Source organism: Rhamphochromis longiceps, linkage group LG7 (genome assembly GCF_057381845.1).
Source record: "Rhamphochromis longiceps isolate RC_006_pf linkage group LG7, R_longiceps_female_GT1.1, whole genome shotgun sequence".
Taxonomy (NCBI): Eukaryota; Metazoa; Chordata; class Actinopteri; order Cichliformes; family Cichlidae; genus Rhamphochromis; species Rhamphochromis longiceps.
This window is the reverse complement of record NC_140563.1, coordinates 55,724,326-55,745,958: the sequence shown is the minus strand read 5'-3', so window position 1 is coordinate 55,745,958 and position 21,633 is coordinate 55,724,326. Positions and strand designations below refer to the sequence as shown.

Sequence of the window (21,633 nt, the reverse complement as noted above, 5' to 3'; positions counted from 1 at the left end):
ATGTCGCAGCAGATATCCCATGTGCTTCAGGGTTCAACATGTTGTGAATTCAGAGACGCTCTTCTGCATACCTTGCTTGTACTCTGGTTATTTGGTTTACTGCTATCCTCCAATCAGCTCAAAGCAGTCTGGCTGTTCTTCTCTTTATTCATTACTTTTCTCTCCAGGGCATACCTCCACCTCTCTAGGTTATCTTCCACATGCTCTCTACTCTCACTACAGTTCAGCGTCCTCTGCAAACATCATAGTCCATGCCAAGTCCTACCAAACCCCATCTGTGAACTTGTCCATCACCACTGCAAACAAGAGGGGAGTCAGAGGCGAGCCCTGATGTAACTCTTCCCTTCCCACTAGAAACCCATCTGTCATTCATACTGCACACCTCACCACTGTCTCATTGTCCTCGCATGTCCTGCACCACCCTCTGCCACCCTCTATACCCCACTGCTGCTCACTGATTGTCACCTCTTTTCTTAACCTAGCTTAAACAACTTCTTCCCATTTGTTTGTAGTATGGCTCATCAGCTTTATCCATCTGTGTATACATAATTTAAATTGTAATATATTGCATGTCCTAATATTTGCCTCTCAAATGTAGAAAAGAGGAGAAATCCAAAACTTAAATATACATTCTCAGATACACGTTTCCCAAAGTGTAGTTACTTTACACAAAAGAGAATATAAAAAACAGCGGGATTGAATGAAGTTATTAAAAGTCGCACAGGTTTTTACATATTTTATTGATTAGAGATCTACTTGTAATGCATATATTATAGAAGAAAAGAAACATTTACACGTGCTTTTACATGTTTTCGTGTAATAATTATGCGCGTTTTGTCATCTAATTTACACTTTATTATTTTATTTATTTTGTAACCTGTCTAGAAGTTGCCTTTGGACTGAACTACTGCGCATGCGGGACTCGCGTCGGCCTCCAGTTGCTCCGCCATCTTTGTCGGCTGCCCATTGTTCACTCTTGAGCTAACAACGGCGATAAACCAGTTCGCAATAAAATAACTTGACAGTGTCACCGGCAGCTGCCCGCGACAGTCGTGGATTTGCACTCGGGGTTGCGACTTGTTTTCGGCCAGCAACTGAAACAGAATGGACGATGACCAGCCCAAAACCCTGTAAGTGTATGCCTTTATCGTTAGCTAAACGCTTGTGTTCGTCACGTAATGCTCAGCGGCAGTTTCCAGGGCTGACTCCGGTCTCGAAGCGGTTGTTTCTTTAGGACAGGCACATTGGAGGCTCCCGTCTATATAATAACAGTTGAATGTCTTGTGTAAGCTTTTGTTAAACGTAGCATAACAACGCGTTTATAACATCTAAACACATGGTAACGGTCTTTCTCTGGTATAGTCGACACATTGGTTAATGCTAGCCTGCTAGCTAGTTCCAGAAAAATCTCAAATTAACGCGTCCGTTCACGTTTCTTGCTGAGAATAAGACGGCGTGAAAGTTGAATTGTTTCTAAAATAAATAACTGTTGGTATGCTTAGTGAACGACACTTTAAGTAGTAACTTGGGGAGACTCGCTAAATGTACCAGAGACTTCTCTATAGCGCTGTAAAGTGTTGCAATAAGCAGAAGGACATTAAACTAGCTGGCTTTTCAATGGAGTTCGACGTGCCATCACCCTGATAGAGTCACCATTGTATAGGCCAGGAAACTGTACATATATGTATATGCGTTTGATGCTTTAAGTGTTAACATGGTGTCAGCCAATGTTGATTTGATTATGAAAACGGGTTTTTATTACCTTGGGGAAGATTAATTCTATTTAAAACAGTTCTATTTAAAAGACATGGTTGATATTTCTTTATTTAAACCTCTCCCTACTCTTTGGCTGACATTTAAATGCTCTGATTACAGAATCATTAAGCATAAATAGCGTTCAAATTTGCATTTAATGGAGCCTTACAAGTGGACTAGTAGTGGTGTCTGGTGCTGATATTGTTTTGTTTATTTTTTTTTATTGTTTTAATCTGTAAGTCGTCATCTTAAATTCAAACCCTTTTATCAGCTCAGTAAGTATGATATATTTTTAGAGATTAAACCATCTTCCAGTGTGTAAAAAGCTTTAAATTGATCCTTGTTGGGCTTCAGCGTTAATCCAAGATATCATACCAAAAAAACACCAGTATTTTGAAGTGTATTTGATATGGAATGCTTTCATAGTAGAGAAATTTAATTTCATAACAATTACTTGTCATTTTAGCTTGTGGCAATATTTTAACTGAATATTTATCCCAACACAGAATGTAATCAGTGATTGTATTTTATCGAAACATGATCATGTCAGCTGCTTTGCCATCTTATGGAAACATGTACCGCCTTGTTATTTTTATCTTTTCCAAGAAATTACAAGAAAGCAATCACCTCCACCTGTCTGAAATTTTCTAGACCGTACCCAAAGGAGGGGTATACGATAATGCATATGTCCTATACAGTTGGATTGGATGAATGCGTGGTATGTGGTTGTGATTTGCTGAGTTGTTCTGGTCTAGGAATTACACATGTAATGGTCCAGCGAATTCACATCTATCAAGTTGTTATGATGCGTCTGGCCTCCTGCACAGTCTACCCAGAAACCTCCCTTATTTAAAACGAAACAAAGTATTTCCAGTAATGGTAATGAGGGTGAGGCTGATATGAATGTGCTAAAAATGGGAAACAACAACTTCTTACAGTGTCCTGACGTGATGCTTCAAACATTTTCTGGAGTTAGGTTAAAAATGGATTAGGAAAGATGTTTCCCTGGGCTAATTTTTTAACAATGGTAAACTTTTAGAGAAGGGAAACCCTGTTGCCCTGTTAGAGCATCTGCACCAGCCATCGATGGCTACTTTGAAAAACTAGCCAGCACTGACTGTCTCCCGTCTGTTGTTTGTTTTTGTGCATCTAGGTATGTGGGAAATCTGTCCCGGGATGTGACCGAGGCACTCATCTTGGAGTTGTTTGGCCAAATCGGACCCTGCAAAAGCTGCAAAATGATAGTAGATGTGAGTTTTTTTTTATTTTATTTATTTATTTATTTTTCCGTAACTCTTTTTCTTCTCATTTTCTTTTCAGCCCTTGCAATCTGGTTTAGCTACTTGCTTGACTCTTGTAATGTTCATCCTTTTTTTTTCTCCATTTTGCATTGGTGTTGCATCCTCCCAATTTAATGCTTAACAATGACGTCACCATAATTATTCAAGCTTTCATATTGCTCACAGTAACATAACTTATGTGTTTCCTCTCCAACCCAGACAGCAGGTCACGATCCGTACTGCTTTGTGGAGTTTTATGAGCATAGACATGCCACTGCCACAATCGCAGCCATGAATGGTCGGAAAATTCTGGGTAAGGTAAGCTATCGTATCTCCTGGGTGAGTCAACTAGGTCAAGGCTGGGTGGGCACAATTTGAAATGAAGCGTGTGGAGAAACTTGTATCTTGTTAAACCTTATCACACTGCCCTGTTCCTGCTCCACTTCACTTAATTTGTTTAATTCCCCTGTGCAAACCATTCTTCTGTGCACAGTCTGAAATGACCAGGGTGAGAACACTAAGCACTGATCTGTGTAATCTTACTGTTGTGAACTTTATGAATCCTAAAAATATGTAGTCTTGGTTCTCAACAGTGTGAGCTTTTGGTTTTGTGTGTTTGCTGCTCTGTTGGTTGTGTGGAATTAACTCAAATCAGTAGCTGCACATCAAGAAGTGACTGCAAATCATGCAAACCAAAGAAATTAGATGCAAAAATGACTTAATGGCATATTCTTTTCACTGTGGTAGATTAACAGCGGTAGAGTATTTTGAGATTCTCAGAAAGTTAAATAATATTTAATTCGATATTTTGTTGATACAGACATCAAAGATATGACCTTTTTGTTAATTTGTTTTTAGTAATTTTACCAGTTGGGTTATTAATTTGTTTAAATAAATAATTTATTTTTTATTTCAATTATTTTTTACAGATGAAATGAAAATGAATGAAAAATGAGAAAATCTATCAATCAAATTTTAGTGGGACAACAGTTGATGTGTCAATTATGTTCTAGAGCTGCCACCTATTGTTTGTTCAGACCAAACAGATGTTTTCCTGACTTTACTCACACGAATAAAGTGTCCAACTTTTCACTGTCAGCTAGATGCAGTTGACAGAAACATATTTCAGACCTCACCAGGAAGTAGAGTCACTTCTCTTACTTTACTTCAAGTCCTGTTCTCTCTCTCTCTCTCTCTCTCGCTCTCTCTCTCTCTCTCTCGCTCTCTCTCTCTCTCACTCTGACTCAAATTGTGTTGTGACTTTAAGCTTATCCCCCATTTCTGCTAATTAGTGTAATCAGGAGAAACAACAGCTGATACTTTGGTGATGGAGCATAAAGCAAAGTTGGTGCCAGAGTTTATAAATTTTGTAACTAATGTCTTTGCCTTTGTTTGACACAAATATGTAGCTTCCACAATGTTTATATTTATCTTTACTTCACATTTGGTCTGAACACACTGTTGGGTGAAGTTTTCATTCTAGTTCAAGGCCAGTAACAATTTAATTGAACGCCATAGTTACGGCTCATGTATAGAATGGAAGCGCTAGAATTTTAACCTTAGACTAGAAAATCACAAAAAGGAAGAAAGTGCATAAATGTGGTCACTGAAGCTTTAAATACAGTGTTTTATTTATTTATTTATTTTTCAGCTGTTTTGAATTATTACAGAACTCCTGAAGTCCCATAACATTAAGTGTGTCTCGTATATACAAGGTACAGAAATTCCTGGCTAATAAATACATTTATTTATGTATTTATTTTATTTTAACGAAAACTTTTTTTTAAATTTTATATTATTTTTCGTAAACGTCACCATATGGTATTTCAGGGGCTCTGTAGGTTACAGTACAGTGTCTGACATAGAAAGTGAAATCCAGTATGTGAGTGGGTATAAACACAGTGCTGCCTTTTACTGTCATTTCATGCTCCATGCTGTGCCTGTTTTTAAATGCCGATGTTCCTTAAGTGAGTTTCCATCTGTGTATGAATTAATTTACCGTGGCCCTGCTGTGTAATCATGTAACATTCTCTGATCTCATTTGATTGATGCTCTTCTGTCCCCCTACATCTTTACTGCTGTGTGTTCTTTTGCAAACTTATTTCCACATAGAATCCACATAAGAGCTACTTCCAAGAAAAATACATTCAGTTGAAAATATTTTATCCTCAACAGGTATTGAAGGACCATTTGAGGAGTATAACAAGTTCGTAAAAATCACTTGTTTGTAAGTCCCTTGTTATTTGGACCTTACTTCCTACAGTTTTGCTCCAAATTTTTACTAGACTGAGAGTGAAATGTTCCTGATTATGAAGGTGAAATCTTGATATCCCTCTGTGTACGCCACTGTATTTTTACTGTGTATTAATTACTGCAAAGGTGTATAAAATTAAATGGCAATGGATAAATCAGTTTGTGTTGGTGCTTTAAGAACCCAAATGTGACATACAGAGATCATCTTATTTATATAAAAAAAGTTCTCAATCACAAAATGTGGCCTAAGTAAAAGTGGTGTGTGAAAAAGCCTCTAATCACAGAAAAACAACCTTCCTTCCTTCCACAAGCGCGCTACATGTCTCACCTTTGTCCTCTTCCTCGCTTTCTGCATCTTTCTCTCTTGCAGGAAGTCAAGGTCAACTGGGCTACTACACCAACCAGTCAAAAGAAAGACACAAGCAGTGAGTAAAACTGGTGATGTGGTTGCACAGTATTCTCTGGGGTCGTCTTAGCTTTTTAAACAGGGAACATTGGTCAATAAATAAATGAATTTTGTGTTTTACTGTGTTATGTTTATTTTTCTTTGTTTTTTTTAAGGTCACTTCCATGTCTTTGTTGGAGATCTAAGTCCTGAAATCACCACAGATGACATAAAAGCAGCTTTTGCTCCATTTGGAAAAATATCGTAAGTGTGTTCTTGTGATATTTAGTTTCTGGAAATTTGTGAGCTGAAAACAGCACAATCGAGAATGTGCTAGTAACCAGTGCTTCTGTGTCACCCAGTCTGACTTCCACTGGTTTGTGAAATGAATTAATAGATATGGTGTAAAGGCCATTGTAGGTATTAGCAAACACTACCTTAATAGTTGGTAAACTCGCACTAATCTAACCAGATCTGCTGGTGCTTTCATAAGGAGGAAAGCATCATGGAAATATGCTGGAATTTATTGCTGAAAATGTGAGGCCCATTCCTCAGTAGTTCTAGTGCTGGACCATCACTTGATACATTTTTATTTTTGGAAACCATATGAATCAGGGAAGGTGAACACTGGTTGGCTCTGACTCTTGTAGGAAAATGATTTAATGTGCTGCAAATGCTAGCTTTACATGGTCAATATTTGGTAATATTCGGTTAAAATATATTCTTTATAGGTCTCAGTCTTTCAAGCTGCTTGTTTTGACCGAGTTTCATTTGTTTGCAGGGACTGTCGGGTGGTGAAAGACATGGCCACAGGTAAATCTAAAGGCTATGGCTTTGTCTCCTTCTTCAACAAGTGGGTAAGTGTGTAAATTATGACCGTGTTAGAGGAGTCAGAAACAGGTTCTGATTTTTCACTTAAGTCAGAGACAGGATTTCCATATTGTATTTGATAATGTTTACAAATGTCTTGTTTTTTTCTTCTGTGCTTGCTTTGTGTAATCAGGATGCAGAGAACGCCATTCAGCAGATGGGAGGACAGTGGTTGGGAGGGAGGCAGATCAGGACTAACTGGGCTACAAGGAAGCCTGCTCCAAAAACTACAAGTGAAAGTGAGTGAGAATGAAGATTTGGGAGATTTTCTTTTCTCTTTCCCTTCTTTTTTCTCTTGAAGTCAATCCTCTTGTGCATCTCTGGACTGCTTTTCAATATAGCTGCTATTTTTATATCGCTCCCTAAAGCCCCTTTCTCACTGCTTGCACTTACCTGTGTCACCACCTCAGACATCAGTTTCTATTCTAACCAGAAACATGTTTCTTATGGAGAAACACTAGTCTCCAGCTCCAAACCAGCAGTTTTCAGCTGAAGAGTTCAGTTGTGCGTGCGTGTGTCAGACCAAACAGACCATGTGTGTGGTTTTGTATGATATTGTGTCGTGTCCCCGCACTACATACGTCCGCTGTGCTTCTGTTTTTGTTTTTTAATGGTTGGTAAAAGCTTGTACTTTTATTACCACCACCTACTTCTGGTTGTAGCTCATTACATAATAATAGGCAGTGTGTAAATATAGTTTGATAACTTCTTGAATGCATGATCGTCCCTTAGTTCCTGCTTGCAGATGCAACCTGAAAATAGGAGTCAGGGAAGCCGTGCGGACATGCACAAGAAGGTAATAAGAAGAGCACTCATAGTGGGTGTGCCAGTGCCAGTGAGAGGCATTCCGCAAATAGAAGTGCTCTTGTAAAACTGCCCATAGCTTATTGATAAAGCAACACTTGACTTGTCTAAATATGGGAAACAATAAATATTTGCATGATATTGAAACAGCATCTGTATTTTTTTTATTTTATTTACTACTACTATTTTTTAACAAGGGTTGGGGGAGGGGTATTCTGGTGCGAACAGTGCAAAGATACTCCAGGTCTTATTTACTGCTCAATAGGAATCATGTCTGTTTTTGGTTCTTTGGTTTGTTTGTTTTTTAATTAAAGTTGCTGCTAAGCATATTTTTCAACAGTCCCTTAAAAAAAAAAAAAAGGGTAAAACCCGAGAATATAAAAGTTCTAAATGTTCAGATTTGTTTCTTCTGTGTTTGGCTAATAAAAAAAAGTTGGAGCAGGTTTGTGTTCTGTTTCAAAATGAATATAAATGCACTAGCACTATAAACTAGCCCAAAGCAAATATGCTGCAAGAAAACATTTTGATAACGAAGCTAATTAAAAAAGAAACCTTGTCTTTCTCTTTTCTCATTTTAGCAACCAATACCAAGCAGCTATCTTTTGATGAGGTGGTGAACCAGTCAAGCCCCAGCAACTGCACAGTCTACTGCGGAGGAGTGACAACAGGACTCACAGGTGAGTCACAGTTTACCTCTGTGCTGCAGGGCTGCAAGCACTGCCTACACATTCAACATTAAAACTGTTTTTCCTGTTCATAGAACAAATTATGAGACAGACCTTCTCACCTTTTGGGCAAATAATGGAAATCAGAGTTTTCCCGGAGAAAGGCTATTCATTTGTGAGGCAAGTTGTCTTGTTGTTATGCTTTCTAAGTCTAAATTGTCAAACACACCTAGGTTTAGGGTGTCTTAATATTATCCAATCTAATGCCTGCGCTTTTTCCTATTTCTTTTTTTGTGCAGGTTCAACTCCCATGAGGCCGCAGCTCATGCTATTGTCTCTGTCAATGGCACTTCCATAGAGGGCTATGTTGTTAAGTGTTACTGGGGTAAAGAAACTACAGACATGGTCCAGGGTCCCATACAGCAGGTACAGATGGCACAGGTATGAACCTTTAAGATTTTATTCTGAACGTATTACAGATCGACTACAATGACACCCACTCATTCAAATGAGAGACTGACTGTACTTGTGAGTGATTTTGATGCAATGTGATAGTCTGCCTCCTAAAATATAACTCTGCATGTCAGCAGAACACAGTGAGCTTCGCAGCGCAGCCCTACAGTCAGTGGGGCCAGTGGTACAGTAACACACAGCAGATTGGCCAGTATGTGCCCAATGGGTGGCAGGTGCCGAGCTACAGCGTCTATGGACAGACCTGGGATCAGCAGGGATACAAGTAAGTACCAAAGATGATTACAGTCAAAAGAAGTGAGCAGTTTGTTCACCTCAGCTTTGTTTCTTTTCTGTGTCAGGGGCTGTTATTTACATTACAGTGAATTAAACATTTTTCATGTTGTCTTGATACTTTAGAATTTCTACCAGCCTTTACAATGCACAGTGCACATTGAAGCCTAGGTAACAGTAGGCTGCTTAAGACAGAAGTAAAGTTAAAGACAGTGAGAAATATGGATGTTGTCACCCACTGGTTTGTGATGTCCTGTTATGAAGCCTCAGGCTCCAGCTGCTGAGCAGTTCTGTCGTTGCCATCTTGGTATTTTAAATCAAAAATGACAAACAAGGGACGGATTAGACATTGCTACACAATGCGAGTGTAGTTTCACAAGTTGTTAGCTAGTTAACATGCATGCTGGGTAATTGTCCTTTCTGAAACTTGGAATTACCAAAATCGACTTAGGGTTTTATTCTGCATGAGCAGAAATAAGTGACTGAATCCACAAACCCATCAGGAAAGTACTTACAGAGGTCTGGACAGAGGTCTGGACAGGGGCTGTTTTCCCCTTTTAGGCTTTTATACGACCACAAGTGTTTTTGCTGCAGCAGCATCTCCTGCTAAAAATAATGCAACTTTAAGGCTCATTCACTCTTCTGACCTGGAAGCTACATCCATATTTTATACTGTGTATTAGTGTAGTCCCTCACTCATAAAAGGCTGATGGAGTATTGTCGTCTGACTTTAGTCTGTCTTTGTTTTTCTTGGCTACATGCAGAGCAGTGCAAGTCCACATTTAATTCAATTCAGATACTGTTAAAGTATTGAAAAATGCTGGCATAAGAATAACTTGTATTCCTTTTAATAACCCATGTTGGAATTCATACATTGAAATCCCTGCATCTGATGGAATCTGAACAGCTCAAATTATGTGCAAAGGAAGTTCTAATTGAAACTAGAAATGAGTAAAGCTTTAAAGCTGTTTTCTGCTGATATGGAGCACCAGTCTGATACCAGCAGCTAGTAAATGCATCAAAAATAAGCTGTAGTCTGTGCTTTAACCCTCAGATTTATGCTATAGTTGCATTTACTAGGCTTAGTGGTAGCAGTGACAGCTGTCAGTATTAATTAATTAATTTATTTTAAATGTGTAAGACAGCAGCAGGATCAACATATAATTTGCTACCTTATTTCCTGCTTGGAACTAGTGGTCTACTATTAGAATAATAACCAATACCCAAACTAGTGATATGAGGATTGGGCTGATATCTGATCAGTGCATCTTTACTCTGGTTCATGTCTTACTTGGCTGCATTTGTTTTTACCCCTTAGCCATAAAAGGTTGATTTGCTATTGTCGTCACCCCGCTGGCTGGGTGGGTGGGCGGGTGACTTGGACACCTAAGTTTGTGAATGCGATAACTCAAGAAGGCAGTCACCTAAGCTTTTGGAATTGATACCATAGATCCATCTACTAAAAATCTTTGATGAGTTAGAACCTCAGTGACCTTGACCTCAAGGTCAAAATTTTGAATTTGATTTTGAAGTTGATATCATAGGTGTTTCTGCTAGGAGGCTGAGGGGTAGCATAAGCAGTTGTCAGTATTTTGCATTTTTTCTAATTGTTCTGTTTTTGTGTGCTGTTGCAGTCATTTACATGCTGGTGCTGGATGGACAGGTGTGGGTGCCATGAGCAATGGAGGCATGGTGGAGGCTGGGCAAGGAGTCAACGGGACTGTGCTAACCAACCAGGCTGGCATGGGTACTGCTGGCTATCACACTCACTGATCACAGCGTCCGTCTCCCTCTAAGCCTCTGAGGCCACAAGGATGATACTCTGCTGGGGAAGGAGTGCAGTAGAAGTGCTCTGTCTGTCACCTCACCAAATTACTTTGTTAGTGAAGCTGGTACGCCATTTTATCAACCATACAAGCCCCAAACTTCACTCACCGCCCAAATGTGCAAGTGTAAAGATAATTAGTCACACTTTAACACAGTTAAAGCTATCGCTAATGCACCTTGCATTCCTGGGCCCATTTTATTGTTTGGTGTACTACTGGCCAAATGTAAATTCTCCTACGATATTTTGAGCTCAGCCACAGTTTAGTTTAAAAGGAACCTTTTTCTTGAATTAGATTTCTATTCAAACAGCTGCTTTAATGTTTGTTTTCAGCCCCCAAGAGCCAAAGAGCAAGGGCAGGATTTTATACCAATATTCAACGATCGTCCAGGGCGAAAGAGGTGACGAACTCAATAGTTGGCACAATTGCTACAAGCTACAAGATGTGTCTTGAATAAGGGTACGGGGTTTTGTTTTGTGGTTTTTTTTTAGTTTTCTTTCAGTTGGAGAATCAATGTCACTGTCCGTCTGTCCAGTTGCTAAAGTAAAACACAAGTCCGAGCGAGTTCTCAGGGTGTTGTCAAGTCATTCTGTGAAATGTAGGATATCACTGAGTAGAAGGAGCCAGCAGGTTGAGGGAAGGATGCGGATGCAAACAAAATAAAGAACAACAACAAAAAAATCAAAGTAATTTGAGCGCTACTTCACTTGTTATCCCGGACAGGACTGGGCAGAGAATCCCATCTGCGGATTAAGAAATGTGTGTGTGTGCTTACGTGTGTGCATGAACTGATGCTTTTACACACAAGACAATACCCTGGTCATCTTCCCCTGAAACTGAAAGGACTATGCCATCTTTTCTTTTTTCCCCTTTTTTGCTACAAATCTAATAGATGAACTGCCATTTCTTTTTTCTTTTTTTTTTCTTTTTCTTTTTGTTGAGCAAATTTAAAATGCTGTTATTGTAAAAAGAGCTTTTGCCTTTTTGTGTTTCATTTCAGGACTCTTGTCTTATAAAGAAATGTTGAAGTGACACCATCTAATCATGTGATGCGCAAAATCTTCTGTTTTCTTTCTAAAACATGAAGTGGCTGTCAACTGTCAACTTTTATTTTTTAAATTAGATGATCTCCAATAAAATGCAGGGATTACTGCCACTTCTATCTTACTTATAGGCAGACAAATATTGCACAAATACTTAAGTTGTCACAAAATTTGAAACATTAGAGGGTTTTTTTGTTTGTTTTGTTTTGCATTCCAGTTTATTTGTGATTTCATTTGGAAGTCTGTTTTATGTAAATAACAAAACAGTCTGTTCAACTGTACTGAATCTGTATAAAGACAACATGATGATTAAGGAAGTGTGCTTGCTCTCCTGGTTGGGGAAGTGGATTCCATAAATGAGTAGCAACAATGACTAGGACGTGTTGGGAGGCGGTGCAGCATTTCAATCTTTCACGTGCTTGGTGGACACGCTGGAAAAGCCTTTAACCTTATAGTTCTTAACTTATTTTGTTTTCCCCCCACCTGACAGTTTGTTTTTGGGTACAGAAGCAACTTCTTAAGGATTAGATTTTGTTTACTGTGACCCCAGTCATTTAAACACAATCGGAAAAAAAAACCTTGCTGTGCTGCTTTATCAGTGACCTACCTTTCATTAAACCGAAAATCATCACAGTAGGCAGTGCCTAAGAATGATTCCAACCCAAAGCAAGTTCTGTTAAAGCTCCAGTAACATGCTTTGTGATTTTAATTAAATTTTTTTGGTCTGTTGTCCCATTAAAGTGCTGATACTTAAAACAGATCACATTTATGCTGTTGGCGTCTATGCTATACAGCAGGTGGAGCCTGAGATGGAGAACATTATTTGTAGTCTTGTTACAACTTGCTGCCGGAGAGGCAACGCAGTGCATGCAGATGTGGTCAGGACAACCAAGTTCAAGATCAAAATAAGCCTCAGAATGAAGGGAAAATGGTGATTTTAAGTGATTTTGAACATGCCCTCATTGTGGGAGATGAGTGGATCTGAGAATATCAGAAACTGCTGAACTACTGGGGATTTTCTCACACAACCACTGCTAGGGTTTACAGAGAAGGGTCTGAGAAGGAATCTGGTACCCAGGGAGTGGCAGCCTCTATAATGTCTGTGACAGAGGTCGGAAGAGAATGGTCAGACTGCTCTGAGCTGACAGGAGGGCAACAGTAACTCAAATAACCCCATGTTACAATCAAGGTTTGCAGAAGAACGTATCTGAATTTGCAACAGAGTCTTGGAAGTATATGGATTACAGCAGCAGAAGACCACACCATGGGCCACTCCTGTCAGCTAACAAACTGAGGCTATAATTTACACAGGCTCACCAAAACTGTCTCTAGTATTTTTGCTGATCATGTCCATCGCTTCAACATCACAATGTATGCCTATCTTCTGATGGTAGCTTCAAGCAGGATGGTGCACCATGTCAAGCTCAAATCATCTCAAACTGGTTTCTCTAATGTGACAATGAGTTCACTGTATTTACACAGCCTCCACATTCACCAGATCTCAGTCCAATACAATCCATCCAAAAGGTATCCCCAGCGCTTCACTTGTTCCACATTTTGTCATGTTACATATTTATTCCAAAATGGATCAAATTAAATTTTCAACCAACCCCAACTAGTATCCCAATTACTGCTGACAAAAAACATCCCCACAGCCTGATGCTACTATTCCCCAGATCTGTGCCTCAATACAGTCCTGTCTCAGAGCTTTACACACAATTCTTTAGATTTCATGTCTTCTTTTGTGCTCTGTCATGCACTGTCAACTATGGGATCTTATATAGATACACAACACGTGTATGAGCGAGCTTTGTTTACCAACGACCCTGTCGCTGCTTCACTGTTCCTTGGAGCCCTTTTGATACATACTGACCACTGCAGACTGGGAATACTCCATGAGAGTTGCAGTTTTTAAGACGTTCTAACCCAGTCGTCTACAGTCATCACAATTTGGCCCTTGTCAAACTCGCAAGATCCTGACACTTGCCCATTTCAGTAGCTGGGACCACATCCTCAGTAACGATGGGCGATGAGGGATGAGGAAGTATGAACTGGTGCTGCGGTTTGGGGAAGGCCTTGAAGGGGACTGGCAATGGCTCCTAGGGCGGGCAGACCCCCATGTACTAATGAGAAGTGAATGAAGGAAAGGAAGAGAGGAGAAGAGAGGAAAAATGGGGGGGGGGCATGAAAATGAGAACAGCAGATATTGGTGAAGGGGAGCCCAGAGGGGGGGTGAGGGAGGAGTGGTCCCACTCCTGAAATTCAGATGATATCTCCACTTTTTTCTGCTTCTAGCCCATAAAAATTTGAGGACAAAAAGTTCACTTGCTCTCTAATAATGAATGAATACATAATCAGTCTTATTCACCTCACCTGTCAGTGGTCATAATGTAATGCCTGATCAGTGTACATTTGCACTCATCCCTATGGGCAATTTTGAATCCGCAAGTTACCAAAGTGGGAAGCACATGTAAACTCCCTTGGCTTTTTTGTCAGACCAATTAAAAAACTAACTATATATATATATATATATATATATATATATATATATATATATATGTATATGTATATATGTATATGTATATATATATGTATATATATATATATATATGTATATATGTATGTGTATATATATGTATATATACGTATATATACATGTATATATATATATGTATGTATATGTATATATGTATATGTATATGTGTATATATGTATATATGTATATATATATATGTATATATGTGTATGTATATATATATGTATATATATATGTATATATATATGTATATATATATATATGTATATATATAAGCACACACACATAAAAAAGCTATACAACAAAATAAAATATACCTTAAAACACACACTTGCTATATATTTTTAGGTGGACTTTAATAAATATTTGGCGCACTTTAATTTCATGTGAAAACCAACATGATCAACAAAACAACATAAAAAGCCTCATCAACACAAGCGTCACAGACGTCCACCCGACAGTTCAAAATAACTACAGCCCCCATGAGCCAATGCTCCTGAGGCCGTCCCCTCCCAGAGCCCTGAGCTCTAGTCAACCGCTCTGTCCCCGCCTTTCTACACCACGTGATCGTCTCCGGCCAATAGGGAGTGTCGTTACAGGCGCAATGCGGGTGTCGGGATGTAAGGAGCAATGGCGACGGTCGAGACGATTTTGGAGGTTTGAGTTGAGCTGGATTTGACCAAAAGAGGCAGATTATAGGTAGTTTGGACATTCACACACGTAAAGACCATATGTAAGATAGGAGGTTTGTTTATAGAGAGGTGCTGTAGCGGTTAAACAGAAATATGATAAAGCACTTTAAAAAAAGCAATGTAGATAGTAGAATGAATAAGGCTGAGTGTTATTTCAATTAAAGTTTCATACTATTATAAATCAAAAATACTGTTTTACTGGTAACATTTAGTCACAGCTCCCTTTATTCTTAATGCACGTGTTTATTTTATTTTCCCTCTTTTTAAAAATTTTTAAGGCTTGAATCCCTTCATGTCCTCCTAAAAACAATGGAAACTGAAGTTTGCTCCTTTTCAAGCGTCCTGTCAACCCCCACTTCACAGACTCTAACCAGTCAGGCCAACCTGGCAGCAAAACAGAGAGACAGCAGAAAGTCCTCAGCCGCAACTCCTGCCTTCCTCTCCAACCTGGGAAGGGCCACCCTGCGGGGTATTCGCAAGTGTCCTCAGTGTGGGGTCTACAACGGCACCCGTGGGCTCAGCTGCAAGAACAAGGCCTGTGGGGTGTCCCTCCGGAATGCTTCATCCACGGGCAGAAGCAGCAGGAAATGTGCTGTGGAGGTGGTTAAAGTTATAATCGACAGTGAGGTGAGAGGTGGGAAAGAGCAGGAGGGACAAGGGGTCCTGGGCAGTGGCTCAGGCGGAGGTGTGCAGGTGTTCTCGGTATGTCACAGGGGAAGAGGAGTCACAGGCACACAGTGTGGCTTTGTGGAACTCGTTCCCACGGATACTGCGATCGCCACTGGGGATGGCCCCACCCTGCTCACCCGCATCAACCTGGGCCGCTGCTTTTTGCCTTCCTGCAAACAGGGTCAAAGATCGAATCAGGGCGAGTCACCTGCAGCCAAACAGTCCTCCGAGAGCCTCTGTGTCCACATCAAACAAGCCATAGAGTGTCGCAGCTGTGCCACCCCACTGACGTTCAAAAGTTCAGTCCTGGAGGGTTTGAAGGCCTCAGATCAAGTCAAAGAAGAGCTGTGGCGGCTGGCCACGGAGTCTCCGGGGCCCCTGGTGCAGCGCGTTTCTAAAGACACGCTGGTGGTGAAGTGTCACACGGACTCACACCATCCACTGGGGCTGCTGCATCTGACTGTAGGCGCAGGGGGGCCGTCATCAGAGGCTTTGAAGAGCGAGAGAAGCATTTTTCACTGTGCCTGCCAGGTTAACACGAGAAGAAATAAAGCCGGCGTGGACGGAGCAGGCGGCTCTCAGCCGCCTCCCAGCTCTTTCACTTTGCAGCCCTGCCTTCACTTCTTTGCCTGCGTGTGTGCATTTGCAAGCGACGAGAAGCTGGCCTCAGAGTTTTCAGCTTTCCTCAACTACGCCTCCAGCGGTACGGCAACCCAGCTGATTTCAACCAGTTTCGACAGAACCTGGCAGCAGACTGGGATTACATTAGTACTCAAGTGTTGTCAGACAAGAATACTGAATCCAGTCTCTTTATTTATGAAACTTCTCAACAAGCAAAAAGATACACACATACATATATTAGTGATAATAACCTGTCATTTTGGAGGGCTGCAGAGGAATACTGTTTAAAAAAACAGCAATTGAATGTACATGCACATGATGTTTACTAAGAGACTTGGCGAAAATCAGAGTTACACATTTTTCTCTGACCTGTAATGCTTTTTTTTTTTTTTTTTTTTTTTTAAATCATTTCTGATTGTTTTGGTGTGAGTTGCCCTGAGCTGTGGGTATGTCTGCCTTTCTGCAATGCAATGAAACCAGAAGGCTCGACTTGTAGTAGTGAAGAAATATCCATATATTTCAGTTGTTCAGAAGTACACCTGTTCAACTGCTCTATAACACAAACTGTCTGATCAGCCAATCATATGGCAGTGACTCAGCGAAGGTGACTTGATGACATTCAAACTGGGCATCAGAATGGGAGAAGACTTTGAGCATGGCTTGGTTGTGTCACTCTGTCACAAGAAAAAGCCCCTCATTATGCTTTTTTTTTTTTTTCCAAGTGCCATTTAACTTAAGCATAGTCAAGAGAAAGCAGATGTCTCCAAGACTGGGTTTCTAACACCAAAACAATCTAGATGTATAAAAAGCACCACAGACCAGCTTACGGCTTTACTCTTGGCCACAAATGCAGCTCAGCCAACTGTTCCTTCATGCTTGATCACATGTCTTAGCATGTCCCTCTCCTTGTGGTTTTCCTTTCAGGCTTGCAGCAAAAAGTTTTGGGTAGAACAATCAGTCCCTGTGAGAAACCTCTGCAGCAGGCTGAACCCGTCGGCTCTCATCCCAGAGCCAAGAAGCTTCACCTGGATGAATCTGTCTCTGGTGGTTTGATCGTAATTCTTTCTGAAAAACTGAGCACAAATCATTGTGCTCATCGATGTTGCTCTAAATCTGCTGTTGTCCTCACTTCTCTTCCTGTCTTATCTTTCTCTGTCATTTCCTGCTGCCTCTGTGAAGCCCTCTCAGTGGCTTCTCTCTCTGGGGTGGGGAAGGAGGGAATGTCGGCCTCTTGCCCAAGGAAAGCTGGTCACAGGAAAGCCCCTGGTGCTGGTGGGCCGAAGGCTCCAGGTGCTACCTCCTTGCCTTGTCTCACCACTGGAGCCTTTCCACCTCTCTTGTGTGTGTCTGTTAAAGAACCTTAAATCTCCTCAGACGTCTCTCTCTGTGGTTGTCATTTCATCTATCTAATCTTGCAGCACTTACCCCGATCCACTGTTCAAAAAGAACACAGAAGATACTATAACAGTTGTAGCATATTCTAACATTTAGTTCAGGAAAATGTCTGGATTCTTTTTTAATCTGATTTGAAGACTAAATATTTGTATGTCTCAGGGAGCACTCAGGCCGTGGATGAGCATACGGTGACGATGGGCTTTCATCAGTGGCTGGCGAGTATCACAGAGAGGATCCACCTGGCCATGCACTACCAGTGTGATGGTAAAGTTGAAACAACGATTCAAGCACTAAAACGAAAGTATTTTCAACAAATTAGGCCATGAAATCTTGCGTCTTTGAGAGTAGTGTCACCTGTCTCCGGTGGTACAATGGAGACTTTTACATAGAAAATATCCTCATGTTTGACATCATACCGAGCCACGAGTAGAAAAAAGTTCTTGAAACATAGTGTTTGGAGCAGACTGAAGCCTGAGTTTTTGTCTCACAGAGACTTCTTATTCATTTCCTTGTAGAATAGAATGTCTTTATTGTCAGTATGCAGATATACAATGAGATAAAGTCAGATACAGAGATAGTATCTCATTATACGAAACTTTAGCCAACACTTAATAAACACTTTCACCCTCCTTTCACTTTTTTGACCAATAATTGCGCCGGGTCTTCCATGTTGCTCTGTCACATTTTTGATCATAATTCATAAATGTTTTAGTTACTTTACATCCAGTGAAACCATAAATCAGTAAGAAGCAAATCACAACAACAAAAATGTATTTCCAAGTTATCAACATGAACAACATAACAGATTATTAAAAATTAATGATGCAAAGAACCTTTATTTGGAACGGTTCACTCGTTTAATTGTTAAATATGCTGTACTTGCTGTATTTAACCACCAGGGGGCAGCGCAAACACGCTGTTAACACATTTTAAATTGAGGAACTGGGGAGCACACAGTTGTAGTAACAAAACACAAATATTATTCTGCTTTTGATGAAAATAGCAGTTTCTAGTTGCTTATTGCAGAGCTGTAAAACAAAATTAAACGATTTAATTAATTTTTATGTAATTTAATAATAATAATGTATACTTTATTTATCCCCGTAGGGAAATTACTCTTTGCATTTCGCCCATTCACTCTATTGAAGCAGTGGACAGCCAATCCAGCGCCCGGGGAGCAGTGTGTAGGGACGGTACCTTGCTCAGGGGTACCTCAGGGTAGCCATTCAGTGGTCCCCATTTTATTTAATTTATTCAGTGAAAACATACAAACTCTCTACATCGACTGTGTTTACATCGACAGTTTAATTCACTATTAGTTATATAGCGCCAAGTCACAACAACAGTCAATTAAAGGCACTTTGGGTAAAGACCCTACAGCAGTGGTTCTTAACCTTGTTGGAGCTGCCGAACCCCACCAGTTTCATATGTGCAGTCACTGAACCCCTCTTTAGTGAAAAATAAAATAAAATAAAATAGATATGTTTTTTACTGGTGCACAAAATGAGCCGTGCATGTCACGGCGGAGGCTCTGCCGAACCCCTGAGATCGACTCACCGAACCCCTAGGGTTCGATCGAACCCAGGTTAAGAACCACTGCCCTACAGTAAGAGAGAGAGAAAACCCCAACAATCAGATGACTCCCTAATGAGCAAGCATTTGGCGACAGTAGGGAGGAAGAACTTCCTTTTAACAGAGAGAAGAAGTAGAATGGGGGAGGCTTTCCCATTCTACCTTTAAATCTCCTAAGGTAGATTTAAAGGTAGAAAGTAATCAGTCTGGGGTGATTACTTGCATATCACCCCAGACTGCAAGTAAGCTTGCAGTCTGGGGTGATATGGTACTATGGTATGGAACTTGATCACAGTACATGTTTCTGCAACATGACAGGCTTTAAATTTCTCACTGCGCACAGAAAAAAAACTGTTTCTTTTTTTCCCCATCAGGGAAGCCAGAGCCTCTGGTCTACCACATTCCTCAGGAGTTCTTCAACGCTCTGCAGCAGCGTCTGTCGCTCGGATCCAAGAAGAGGAGACTGCCTAACTTCACAACAGGTGGGAACATATTAGGCTTTAAGTAAGACAGAAATCAAAACCACACAGCTGAGCTCATCATGTAGCTCATCCTGGAAAAGAACCAATGAGCTTATCCCAGGTTGAGGTGTCCGTGTGCTCACAAGTCACAAGATTCGCTACTTCAGAACAGAGTGATGTCTGAATTTAGGTGCACACAATTATCATGTAACGGGTCTTTGCTCAAATTGTGCTTAAGATCATAATGATCATTTTACAGGCAGTAACCTGTGAATTGTGATGCAAACTATGTCAGCGACGTTCTGGTTCGTCACCCAGAAAGTACTTGATAATCTTACAAATTACAGAACAATGGCAGATATTAAACTAGTGACTCATGAACCATCGTAACACAGCCACGCAAAAACCTTGCAAATGGTTTTAAGTTTCAAGCCAATGGAGGTCATTTTTATCATCTCACAAATCATTAAAGAGAAAAGAAAATACTCAAAAAATGAAATGTAGTAAGTCTGCCTTCATCGCCTCATTACTCCTCTTGTAACCCTTTGCAGTAACTGTGAATGTCTCCTGTGAATCTGGGTACTTCCAGCTAAACAAGCCCAAAAATTCATACTTATGTGATACGTCTCTCTCTCTCTGTCTCTGTCTTATTTGTGTGAATGTCAGCATTTGTGAGAAACGATGGACTTCCTCAGACCTCTTACTCCAAGTATACCTGGCACATCACCAATCTGATGCAGGTCAAACGCATCTTTGACACTCCTGAGGTAAACGCTCGCATCTATAAATAAAAAAAATCACACAGCATTTCTTTCATGAAAGATCTTCATTAGTGGTTTTTTTGGCAGACCCCAGACCTCTTCTTACAACTTCGTACCTCTTTCTTCTTGTCTTGCCCAACAGCTGCCGCTGGAGGTCACTCAGAGTTTTGTGAAAAACGCAGACGGTTCGTACTCACATTTTCGCTGCCCCGAGCCTCCGCCTGAGTTGGAATCACTAGAAGGATGCAAGTCAGATCGGCCGCAGGCGATACGACCAATGGAGCTCCGCACCTTCCTCAAAGTCGGTGAGTAACTTTTCTTTCTTTCTTTAGTTTTTCTTCTTTTACACCTGAAGTCAGCCTGCACAGCCATGTTTACACTGCTGTTTCTCGAGCAGGAGCAGCAGATCAGAAGGAGGCCTGCCCGTTTGTGATTGACTGGATCCCAGACGTTCTCCCTCGCTGTCACGTGGGAGAGCTCAGGATCAGCTTTGAATTTGGCCACCAACAGAGCGGCCAGCCCGAACACGGCGACAAAACGAGCGCAGCAGAGAAAGGAGGCCGTAATAAGTTAGACTGTCCCCAACACAAACTCACAAACACTGTCGAAATTCTACAGGTCGTCGTCTAAACACAGCATGACATGTGTCTCCTCATGTGTCCCACTCATAAATAAATAAATATACATATATATACACATATATATATATATATATATATATATATATATATATATATATATATATCAATCAATAAAAGTATTATGAAACGTGTGAAGGAACAAGTGTGTTACACTGTATAATATTGATCAGTAGAAAGCTAGACTGTACTGGAGTTCTCATTTTAATGTGTATTCCTTTATGCAAAAATATTTAAACTACATATTAAAAATCAACAGTTTATTTTTTGAAACAGATTCAGTTTTTTTTTACTTTGTAAAGATAAGAAAAAAGTCTGAAATTGATTGTACAGTAAAAAGTGTGCAAAATAAAATCAGGAAAAAAAAGATGCATTTACTGCCCTGTGTGTTCTGCTGTGTTTTCATCTTGGGAAACTCAGAAATGAATTCTTAGGCCTTTTCGTCATGTCCAGATGATCAAATGATTGATGATCTGGTTCTTATATGGAGCTTTAAGCCTGATTCATTGATAAAAGTACATTTTTCCTTCACCTTAGCACTTTCTATCTCACATTGACACCCCAGTGAAGGCACTGGAAGTTACTCAGGGTTTAGTGTCTTGCCAAGGATAACTTGGCATGCAGACTGGACCAGCAGAGGGTTGAACCATCAACTTTCTAATT

The 21,633-nt window shown here is 40.3% G+C and overlaps 2 protein-coding genes across 5 annotated transcripts; both read left to right on the top strand.

Moving 5' to 3' along the window:
* The first annotated feature begins 932 nt into the window (after positions 1–932).
* Positions 933–11,938, top strand: LOC146666400 (cytotoxic granule associated RNA binding protein TIA1-like). Of its 2 annotated transcripts, none has more exons than XM_085414420.1 (12): positions 933–1,130; positions 2,909–3,005; positions 3,255–3,353; positions 5,659–5,713; positions 5,850–5,937; positions 6,455–6,530; positions 6,677–6,782; positions 7,926–8,024; positions 8,108–8,192; positions 8,312–8,453; positions 8,603–8,748; positions 10,391–11,938. In XM_085414420.1, exons 1-12 carry the CDS (start codon positions 1,105–1,107, stop codon positions 10,527–10,529), a joined length of 1,158 nt encoding a protein of 385 aa, XP_085270546.1. In that variant the 5' UTR covers positions 933–1,104; the 3' UTR covers positions 10,530–11,938. The 2 variants fall into 2 exon arrangements, with proteins under 2 accessions (XP_085270546.1, XP_085270545.1); XM_085414419.1 differs by having other exon boundaries at positions 8,600–8,748.
* Positions 11,939–14,547: 2,609 nt separating this feature from the next.
* On the top strand, positions 14,548–21,053 carry lg7h2orf42 (linkage group 7 C2orf42 homolog). Of its 3 annotated transcripts, XM_085414412.1 has the most exons (9): positions 14,548–14,860; positions 15,132–16,225; positions 17,068–17,187; positions 17,323–17,433; positions 17,698–17,802; positions 19,485–19,592; positions 20,238–20,338; positions 20,475–20,637; positions 20,730–21,053. In XM_085414412.1, exons 2-9 carry the CDS (start codon positions 15,163–15,165, stop codon positions 20,960–20,962), a joined length of 2,004 nt encoding a protein of 667 aa, XP_085270538.1. In that variant the 5' UTR covers positions 14,548–14,860; positions 15,132–15,162; the 3' UTR covers positions 20,963–21,053. The 3 variants fall into 3 exon arrangements, with proteins under 3 accessions (XP_085270538.1, XP_085270537.1, XP_085270539.1); XM_085414411.1 differs by having other exon boundaries at positions 14,551–14,860; positions 17,068–17,433; positions 20,730–21,051; XM_085414413.1 differs by lacking the exon at positions 17,323–17,433 and having other exon boundaries at positions 14,561–14,860; positions 20,730–21,046.
* The last annotated feature ends 580 nt before the right edge of the window (positions 21,054–21,633 follow it).